This window comes from Amaranthus tricolor, chromosome 15, assembly GCF_026212465.1.
Source record: "Amaranthus tricolor cultivar Red isolate AtriRed21 chromosome 15, ASM2621246v1, whole genome shotgun sequence".
NCBI classification, from domain to species: Eukaryota; Viridiplantae; Streptophyta; class Magnoliopsida; order Caryophyllales; family Amaranthaceae; genus Amaranthus; species Amaranthus tricolor.
In genome coordinates, this window is record NC_080061.1 from 1862420 (window position 1) to 1874000 (window position 11581).

The 11581-nt window shown below is 31.4% G+C and overlaps 1 protein-coding gene across 1 annotated transcript; it reads left to right on the plus strand.

Moving 5' to 3' along the window:
• Nucleotides 1-418: 418 nt before the first annotated feature.
• LOC130801742 (uncharacterized) lies at nt 419-1026 on the plus strand. Its single transcript, XM_057665623.1, has 2 exons — nt 419-622; nt 829-1026. Exons 1-2 carry the CDS (start codon nt 419-421, stop codon nt 1024-1026), a joined length of 402 nt encoding a protein of 133 aa, XP_057521606.1.
• The last annotated feature ends 10555 nt before the right edge of the window (nt 1027-11581 follow it).

Below are 11581 nucleotides of genomic sequence, written 5' to 3' on the forward strand. Positions count from 1 at the left end.
TCAAATTGTTGGCATTATAAAGTTCAAAGGTAAGTAGCCAAACGCTAATACATATTTACTTAATTAGCACTAATACATATTATCAAAGTTCAAAGTTGCAACGCACTAAATCAAAAGGTGCCTTCCAAGCACTAATACATATTTACTTAATAAGCATGATCTAGAACTAAGAGTGGGGTCTTAGAACATCGGTACTCTAGAAGTCAAGTCATTGGAGTTGATAAATGAGCTTTCTAAATACAGGATTCATGTAGCATGTGTTCAAGAGACTAGGTGAAAGGGGCAAAAAGTAAAAGGTATAAAGGGTTATAAGTTGTGGTATGCAAGTTTGGACGGCAGACGTAACGGGGTTGGCATCTTAGTATCGAATGATATCCTAAAGCAAGTGGTTGAAGTAAGGAGGTGTAGTGACAGGATCATGCTAGTTAGGATAGTAGTGGGGGAAGAGAGTATATCCATCGTCAGTGCGTACGGGCCCCAAGTCGGGCTTGATGAGCAGGTGAAGTGCGAGTTTTGGGAGAACCTAGGAGACCTCATGAGAACTATCCCGGTTGATGAGAAAGTTTCTATAGGAGGAGATTTTAACGGACACATAGGCAGAGATGCAAGCATCTTTAACTCGGTACATTGAGGGTTTGGTTTGGGGTAAGGAATGGGAGTGGGGAGAATTTACTGGACTTTGTGCTAGCAAAAGATTTTGTCATCGCAAACTCGATCTTTAGAAAAAAGAACGAGCATTTAACCACTAATAAGAGCGGCGGGCATGCAACCCAAGTTGACTATTTCTTTCTGCGCAGGGGAGACCGAGCCTCATGCTTGGATTGTAAGGTGGTGTTGGGTACTGAGATGCCCACCCAACACAGGCTTTTAGTACTGGTTTTTTGGATGAGGAAGAATATCGCTGAAAAGAAGGTCAAGTCCAAGGGAAAGATCATGTGGGGGAGACTCAAAGGGGATATGGTCACAACCCTATCAAGCAAGATAAGTTTATTGGGCTTCCCAAGCCAGTCAGAGGATGCGAACTGAATGTGGGTGAACATGGCAAAAACCATTAGAAAAGTGGCAGAAGAGACCTTGGGGATGTCGTCGGGTAAACCAAAAGTGTTCAAAGAGTCATGGTGGTGGAACGATGAGGTGGAAAAGAAGATAAAAGATAAAAACAAAAAATTTAAGGAACTTATGGTTGCATGAAAGAGGAAGATAGGGTTGAAAAGAGAGTGAGCTATAAAGAAGCAAAGCGGGCGGCAAAGAAAGCGGTAACAGAGGCCAAAAACCGTGGTTACGAGGACTTATATCGGAAGCTTGATACCAAAGAAGGGGAGAAGCAGATTTTTAAGTTGGCGAGGACTAGGGCCAAACAGCGATAAGACTTAGAGGCAGTGAAATAAATCAAGGATGAGGGGGGGTGAGTTCTCCTAAGACAAGAGGAGATCAAGACTAGATGGCTCCAATACTTCTCACAACTACTCAATGAGTCCAGGGGTCCAACAGAGGCGGATAATCAAATTTCTGACGTCCAAAGACCACTAAAATATGAGTCAATGAATGATATTACCACAGGAGAAGTAGGACAAGCTCTCAAAAAGATGGGGAGAACAAAGGCAGTCGGGCCAGATAACATCTCGATTGAGGTGTGGAGGGGTTTAGGAGAAGAGGGCATTCGTTGGCTGACAAACCTATTTAACATCATTTTGAGGACACATAAGATGCCAGAAGAATGGAGGAATAGCACATTAGTACCTCTGTTTAAGAACAAAGGCGATGCGCAAGTATGCGGAAACTATAGAGGTATCAAACTTCTAAGCCACACAATGAAATTGTGGGAAAGAGTGATAGAGCGGAGAATTAGATAGGAAACAGTGATTAGAGAGAACCAATTCGGGTTTATGCCAGGAAGGTCAACCACTGAGGCAATTCATGTTTTGAGGAGACTGATGGAGAGATAAAGAGAGTGAAAGAAAGATCTGCATATGGTGTTCTTTGACTTGGAGAAAGCGTATGATAGCATACCATGACGAGTCATCTGGGAAAGCCTCAAGGCTAGAGGTATTTCTTCAGTGTACATTGAGGCCATACGGGATATGTATGACAGAGTTTCGACTAGCATTCAAACACCGCTGGGGAAAACAGAGCCTTTTCCGGTTAAAGTAGAGCTACATCAGGGATCGGCTCTAAACCCTTTCATTTTTACTGTCATAATGGAAGAGATTTTTAAATCTATTTGGGAGACGGCACCGTGGTACATGATATTCGCGGACGACATAGTGCTGGTAGAAGAAACCAGAAAGGAGGTTAGTGACAAATTGGATGAGTGGAGGGAAGCTTTAAAGGTTTGCTCATTAGCCGTACGAAGACCGAGTATCTACGTTGTGACTTTAGTGGGACATCACCTGTAGGTGAATCAGAGGTGTCCATAGGTGGAACTGCTGTTAAGAGTACAACCAAGTACAAGTATTTAGGATTGATCATCCAAAGGGACGGGGATATTGAGGGGGATGCAAATCATCTTATACAGGCGGGTTGGCTCAAGTGGCGAGCAGCCACCGCAGTGTTATGTGATAGAAAATTCCCAAGCAAGTTAAAAGGAAAATTCTACCGGACGTCAATCAGACCTACTCTGCTATATGGGAACGAATGTTGGCCTATAGAGAAAATTTTCGAACATAAGATGGAAGTTACAGAAATACGTATGCTGAGGTGGATGTGTGGGCGCACTTTGATGGATCGAATTAGGAACCAAGAGTTTAGGAACAGACTAGGGGTAGCCCCTATATCTGGAAAAATGCGCGAACATAGATTGAGGTGGTTTGGTCATGTGCAGAGAAAGACTTTCGACGCCCCTGTGAGGAGTGTAGAAAGCATTATAGTAGAGGGTAAGAGGAATCGAGGAAGACCCAGGAGAATTTGAGATGAGCAAATAAGATTTGACTTGCATGAGTTAAACCTCTCTGCGGACCTGACTAGGGATAGGAGCATTTGGAGACGACATATCCATGTCCCAGACTTTTGATGTCCGCTTAGTTTTCCGTTTAGTGCCCGTAACATCATGCTCTTATCGTTTCCTTTCTTTTAGTTATGTGTTTTCCTCTGTAGTAACTCCCCTTTTTAGGCCTTTAAGTTATCTTGCACGTGTAATCACGTCTCTTTATCTTCCTCGAGCCGGGGGACTCCTTTGGCCGCGCTCTCCTTTATGGGTATGAGTTGCCGCTGTCTTTCCCTCCCCAGACCCTGGCCTTAGTCTTCTATGCGTGAGATATACTAGGTAGGATGATGATGATGACAAACATTTACCAAAACAAAATGATTAAAGTCGTAACAATAGTCCAACATTGTGCTAATTAAACAATTTTTGGTAGCTAAGCTGGTAGTTTAGTGTTGAATAGCAATGACACCATTTATGGTTTCTATTAAATTTTGATCCGCCAACTTTTTGTTATTGGTATTTATTTTTTTATCAAATTAATGGTATTTATTGATGGTATATATAGAATCACAAAATAATATTTAGAACCCTAAAATTTTTATACCATTGTGAATTTTCTATATATGATATATGACCGTCCTAGTCAGGGTTTAAATCTAATCTATTTTCGTTTTTAAAACTCTTATACGTGAAATTTTATATTATTAAAAACTTATTAATAAAAAATGATAAAAAAAATGTAAATTTGATGAAGAAATATCAAGATAATTATAATAAAAAGCTAGTGAGACTATTAAAAAAAGAATATAAGAAGCTTTAAAGGACAACAAAAATTGATCAACTATAGATTGTATAAATATATGTAATAGTACCTAAGTCATGAAATTGATCAAGAATCACAATCATAAACAACTGATATGTGAGAGTATTTCACAATAAGACAAGTTTATACAAAAAAATTCAATTATACTCAAAGTGACTATTTTAAACAACTATATTGAGCCTTTTTAATATCCTAGTGTCAATTTTAATGTTCAACTTCTCAATTCTAACATCCAAAAACACGTATATAATATTAAATGATTAATTAATAACTAAATATGGTATTTTTGAGTAAAAAATAAATATTTTGTTAAACACTTATTCTCTTTTGAGGTCGTCTCACCGTGAGACAACTTTAATTTTCTAAACTATAAAAAAATAATTCCCATACAAGTGAGAATTCAATTTTTATTAGTTTTTAAATATTTTTTTACTAATAAGCTTTTTGTATGAACTCATCTCATAGTGTGACGATCTCATATAAGACAGACTATTTAATTAATTTAATTGATTATTGAAGTAATTTTGAAATTATCTCATAACAAGATTGTCTTAATGTTCCCTCCTATTCATCTTAGGTATCTCATTTACTTTATGCACTCTATCCAATGCACTTATTCAATCCTTAATATATCGAGTTATGTATAATTAAAAATTATAAAAAGTTGATACTAATAGTCTTTACATCAAAACGAATCAAATAAGATCTCACATGACTATGTTTTAACTTATAGATTAATAATAAAATGCAATTTAAAAGTGAAAAATAAATAGTGTCTCAAAAGTAAAGAAGACACCTAAGGTGAATAGGAGGAGGGAGTATAAGAATAAGGCCTTTGGAATCGCCAACTGGGAATGCCACGTTTTGGGTGAATTAGACTACCTTGTAAAAACTGTTGGGCTGGATGTGTTAGGCCCAACACGAGCTAGTGTACCAGAATTTAAGAGCTGAGAGAGTGATGACGTCATGTACGAGCGAAATGGCATCATAGAAAAGACAGGGACGTAATTTGAAGTATAAATGAAGTAGAGTGACGTGGAACCCAGTTGGAGGGACCACATAATAAAATGGACCCTACAAATGTTAAGGTCCTGATCCAGCGTGGAGCCCACAAAGAAGAAAAAGAAATAGGAAGTGAGGCAGGTCTTGCCCCCTCCACTACCGACAACAAACTCTTCTTTTAAAAAACCGCCAACTTATGATTTTGTCATTCTAACCTTTTGGTCTTGCAACGTTTTGCGCTCCCATTGGTTCTACGGCTATGGTTCGTGTATAGATTTGGTTCACATCGATGTAATAATATCAATTATTTTTTAATAATCATAAATTCCTTCGGAAACAGTTTTTTTAGATACAATATTTAATTAGGTTGGTCTATTAATAAAATATAAATTAAGAGTAGGATTAAATTTTAATGGATTAGGTTTTAGAGGCGTCTTTTTATGAGACGGTCTCCCAAAAAACTGATTATTTAATAATTGTACTTGATTGTATTTGTTAAATAAAAAAACTAATTATTTTAACATCACTAATTCTTAAATGAGACAGTTTCATGGTGAGACTATCTATATGGCCTAATATATATTTTTGTCTTAAAATGATTACTTATAACATTAAAATGATTCCTTATAATTTTAATATAATTACTTTTTATAGTCTTAGAATGATTTCTTATAACCATAAAACAATTATTTATAATTTTAAAGTAATCAAATGAATAAATAGGCTATCAATCAAATAAAATTTCACTAAATTATATTTTAACTTATAGCTTAAAAATTAAGCAAAAATTAAAAATAATAATTGAATAAATAAATATTGCAATATTTTTAATCTAACCAATACATCTAATTTAAAATGGTGGAAGTATTAACCATACATATTGTGTAATGTTATGGGAGCAGCTGCCTTCCCAGTTCTCATTTGTCATATCGGAATGTAAACAATGAATTATTAAATTAATAAAAAAGAAATAGAATAGTATCCAACAGGCAAGAGAGGGCATTCTGAAAGCACTACTCATATTTTCCAATAATTTTCATCTAGTTTTTCTATTATAAAATTTGTGTGTATTTAAGAAATACTCTGTGTCCCTGTCCCGTAATAATGTTACATACTTACACTCAAGGATTGCACAAAATTACAAAAATAGTAAAAATATTTTAAGCTCAATTCATAATATTAAATGAAAGAAATAAAATAAAATGTGTGAAAAAGAATTTTAAAAAAATAATAGGGATATTATTTGTAATAAATATGTTTTGTAAATGACATTATCATCATCTTACCCAGTGTATCTCGTTCATAGAAAAACTATGGATAAGGTCTGGGGAGGGAAGGACGGCGGCAACTCATACCCATAAAGAACAGCGCGGCCAAAGAAGTCCCCCAGCTCCAAAAAGATAAGAAGACGTGGTTATATGGTAAAGATAAATTAAATGCATATAAATAAAATAAATAAGCAGAACCAACTACAAAATATAGGAAAACAAAAAAACTAAAAATAAAAGAAACGAGAGAAGCAAGATGGCAAAAACACCTACAGGAAATCTAAGAAGACATCAGTAGTCTAAAACATGGATATGACGCCTCCAATTACCCCTATTCCTAGTCAGGCTTTCAAAGAGATTTAACTCATATAAGTCAACTTTTATTTGTTCATCCTAAGTTCTTACGGGTCTTTTGTAAATGACATTTAAGCCAATTGAACAATCGACTTCTAAGTAAGCTGCAACAACCGAAAAAAATAAATGGGCTTTTAATTTACTTTTTTACTTTTACTCAATTTTTATTTTTAACATATCAAACAACTAACAATCATAACTTAATTTTCCTTCGTTCCTATCTTATGTTTATGAGAATGTTAAAAAATTAAATGTTCTAAATGGTAAAAATATTATTTTATTAAATAATAAATTTAAATGAGAAAAGTGAAGATCGTAAGCATTAAAAATATATATTATGTAAAAAAAATATGGATATCGCAAATATTAAAAAATGCTAAAATAAAGTTTGTGGTAAATAAGTGAGAACTATAAGCATTATAAACATGTTAAAATAAAGTTAGTGAAAAATATGTAGAGATCATAAACATTAAAATGTATTAAATTAGGGCAAATTAAGATTAATTATGTTAAAAAACTGTAATATAAATGAAAAATTCTTTAAAAATACAACAAAAAAAACTTTTCAAAATAGAAAATAAAACCACAAAAAGAAACGAAAAAAGTAGCTAACAACCAAAGATCAATTATATTACCAACCTAAAATGCACTATTTTGTTTAGAGACTATTGAGTCTTGAGACTTGTGAGATACCATTTTCTCGTTAAGATAAATTTAAAACAAAATGCACTTATATTATAGTTAATTAACACCAAATTTTATTTGAAATCGTTTCACTGTGAGATGCCCTATACAAGCAGATCAATTAATGTTTTTTTTTTTAAAAATAACTGATTAATTAAGTTAAAAAAACATTTTTTGTGTGCAGTTTCTTAAAGTTAATATTGGATTAGTCCATATTAAACGGTTTTACAATCAGTGGTGGATCCAGAAGTCTAACTCAGTGAGAGCACAATCATGACAAAAATAATTCAATAAAAAATATTAAAATATATATATATATATGTTAAAATTAATTTTTTCAATCAACACTACAAAATAATAATTTATAATTTATTTTGACGAGTTTTTATATTGTGAGATTAATTTTCAAAATTGCGAATTGAAATGTATATTTATTTGAGCTTTATGAAAGATTAATTAATAACAATATTACGAGACAAGAGTTACATGAAAGTGTGTAGTTCAGTTGGTCATGAGTGTTCCTTAAAGACTCTATAATAAAAGTTCTCATGTTCAAATCCTATAAATTAAATGTTTTTTACAAATTTCAGTTCCGTCACGTGCGGGCGCATAATCCAATTGGATGACGGTTTTAATAATAAAATTGTCTTTAATTAATTGTCTATAGATATGGGGTGCATCATCTCACGGTGAGAGTGTTGATGAAAATATTTGTTATAAATTATTGTGAATGACGGTTTCTTTGAGAGATCATTACCGATCCATTATATATTTTATAAAAATATTATAAATAGTCATTAAAAATGATGTAAATAGACATTAAAGATATTGAAAATAGGCATTAAGAATAATGCAAGTAGTTATTAAAAATATGATAAATAGACATTAATCATCAATGAACTGAATTTAAATATATCTCTCAAGAAAACAATCTCTCAAAAAACTAGCTATAATTTTAACCCCTTGCTCCTCAGGCCCCAATTTACTAAATTTGGGGCGGAAAATTGGTTAATGGGTCAAAAAATAGAAATGGACCGAGAGTATCACTAAAGCTATCTTACACATTCACTGCAATGGCAGATCTGTCGTATGGTCTTCGGGCTTTTATGCCTTCCAAGCAGACTAGTGGTCCCACCTTGTTTTAACCCCAAATATTCTCTATTAATAATCACAGATTTTTAAATAAGATTATTTTAATTAGCTAATCATATGATAAAGTAACTAATTATAATTTTAAAGTAATTATAATAAAGTAATTAATTATAATTTTAAAGTAATTTATTAGAAATATTAGCTAATTATACGATCTCGCCTCATAGGAAGATAAACTCATTCAAGACAAGCTAAATAATCAAATTGGTCATTATCACCTCAATTATGTTGAAGTGTGTTAATATATGGACAAAGGAAAAATGATTTTGGGGATAAAGTTTTAAAAAAATACACTGTTGGTATAATAGAAAATGTATTGATTTTAAAAGCAAAAACTCATTAAGTGTGATGAATTCAAAGATACAAAATAAATAAATAAATAAATATATATAATAAATATTTTTTTTCCTTAACCGTAAATATATATGTTTTAAGGCTCAAACCACAATCCTTAAAAAAAAAAAAAAAAAAAGCTCAAACTACTAGCATGAGAAACATCATCCAAGATTAGGGGCAAATTTTAGGTTGTGGTTAGTTGACAAAATTAAAATTCAAAATAATATTTAGTCTTAAATGAGGTTAGTTGTCTTGCACACACGTGAATAAGGTTCGAATCCAAGCAACAACAAAGTCTTGCCTTCTCAATTATCAATTTAACACATAGTAAGTCATTTCTAAGATTGAAATGGTGTATTTATGTGTTATTGAACATTTTTAGATTTATGAATTTTGATTTATCTACCAATTAGTCAATTAGGATTGTTAATTTTGGAGTTTTTTTTGAATTGGGTAAATTTGTTGATAATAAGGATACATTGGATTTGATAAATTTGTTGTTGAAATTACAAATGTAGAATTAAGTATTGTCATGTTTAGAAACGATGATTTCATTTGAAAATTAAGAATTAGTTTAAATTAATTGTTTGGCATATTAAAAATTTTTAAATTTAGATTTGGATCAAATTACACCATTGTTTTTTAAGTAGTTAAAATTGAGAATTTAAGAATGACTACCCAAACTTTGTCATTCTCAAATTTTTCATTTATGATTTCATAATTAAAATACATAAATTGAAATAAAATACTCATTCCCAAACGCTACATAAATTAATTGTCATTTAATGTTGAAATAATAAGATTGTTAATAGCGATTAATACTACTCCCTCCGTTTCCTAATATTCTTCCCGTTTAGAATATTCTATTCTGGAGAAAGAAATTTGATTAAGATTTTTAAGACATATATAGATGATAAATTATATCCATGTGAGATCTCGTTAGATTCGTCTTAATGTATATTTTATTATTATTATTTTTTTGTGATGTGTATTTAGAGATATTAAAATTCAAAATTTACATTGAAAATCATGCAAAAATAAATAGAAAGAACAAATGAAAATAGAAAAAGTACTATATAGCAATCATTATGTTGTAGTCTTATAGAGTTGCAAATGGATAAGGATTTCAAAAGATTTGCTTCATTCAACAGTGATCGTAATTTTTTATTTTAAATTATTAAAATAAGTTTTTTTTTTTCTGAATTTTCCACTACAAGAATTCATTATAGATTTCAATACACCACTACAAAAAAAAAACCGGAAAAGGCAATAGCATATGAATTAGACGCAAAATGAACAAGGCGACCGCTTAAGAAGTCGACGTTATAAAATTAAACGCTAAAAAAAACCGACGCCAGCTCGTAACTACAACATCGTATGAGAATTTTTGTTGAATAGATTAGTGTATCTATCATTGACTCGATAAGAAGCTAGCTAAACTTAACCATTGAGGGTTTGACTTTCTTTTTTCAATTACTTAATTTCAATTAATATAAATGTTGCCTTAAAAAAGATTTTTAAAAAGTAGGAGCATACTATGCAAACTAAATCTTTGTAATGGGATTTAACGTAGCTTTTAACCAACAAAAAAAAGCTTTAAAAGAACTTTGCCAGTTTGGCTATTGATATTGTGATAATTAAAATAAAATTAAATTTTTAAAAAGTAAAAAAAGTGATGAAATGCAAAATCTTTGATGCCGTTGACTTCATTCTCAACGGCCATGATGAGGTTTGTGTTGTCCATAGGAGACAGAATTATAAGCTTTTTTTCAAGCTGAAAAAAAATAGAATCTTTTTTTCTTTATTTTCTTCCTTTTTGCACATTTTTTAAAAATCCTTTTTCAAGAATAATGAGTTAACTTATGTTACTTTCCTTTGGGTTAGAGCTCAATCGCTTGGTGCTACTTGCATTGCTGATGTCTCGAGTTTAAGATTTTAGCTATAAGAAGTGTGTTTAATATAAGAATGATAAAAATTATTTTCTAATCTTAACTTCATTAAGATTATTAAAGGTCGATTTTGAGCAATAAAAGCATAAATTATTAGTCACTATGTTACTTGCTCGGACAGTTCGATAATTGCTCTAAATAAGATAAAGTTGATTATCAAAGGTCAATAACTCAATATGTTATAAAAAATATGTTTTGAGAAATAATCTTTTTATACCACAATTATTTGTATTTTTAGTTATATAGTGACTAGAAAAATGTTTTATTGTCCGACTAATTTTAAAGTGTGAACAAATGTGTAGATTTGTTTATTTGGATGTTTGATAGGGTTTCAAACTTTGGACCGTATGTTTTGAGCAATTGAGTTTATTAGTTTTTAAGTTTTTTATGTATCAATCTAACATGATAATTTGATTTAATTTACATAGATGTTGTTTTGAAGATGTTTCAAATCATTTTCAAGTTTTCGTTAATCGTCTAAATTTAACGGGACTATCTAATCGCAATGGCTTTATAATCTTGAATGTTAATTCAGGATTATAAAAAATTGAATGTTTCTTCATAAATATTTCTTTCATCTTTATGAGTTTGCTCTATATGTCCTTATGTATCGATATTTACGAGGTTACTCTCTATCAATTTTACAAATTTAACGAAACAATTTACTCTATTTCTCTCCTTCCACTTGGTTTACTCTGCTCAGATGCCTTTATCCCTCAAAAATTACTTATTTTTTCTTTGAAATTATTACTAATAGTGACATGATGTGAGAAAAAAAATATGATTCGGTATCAAAATTAAAGAATATAAGGACTAATTTTCATGCCAAGAGACAAATTCTTTAAAGCAAATGAGCAAAGAGGAAAAAAAAAACTATTGCAATACAATAAAAGATGAGTGAAAATAGTATTTAAACCTTTAAACTTTAAATTGTCTAATTTCATCCTACCAAACTGATAAAAATCTAAAATGGGGCATCTGAGGCTTTGTACAGGCAGACAATTTATAATTGCAACAAAGTAAATATGTTACACAGCATAATCTAATCTAATGAACTTAAATGTGCCAGTTATGAAACACCTTCAATCAT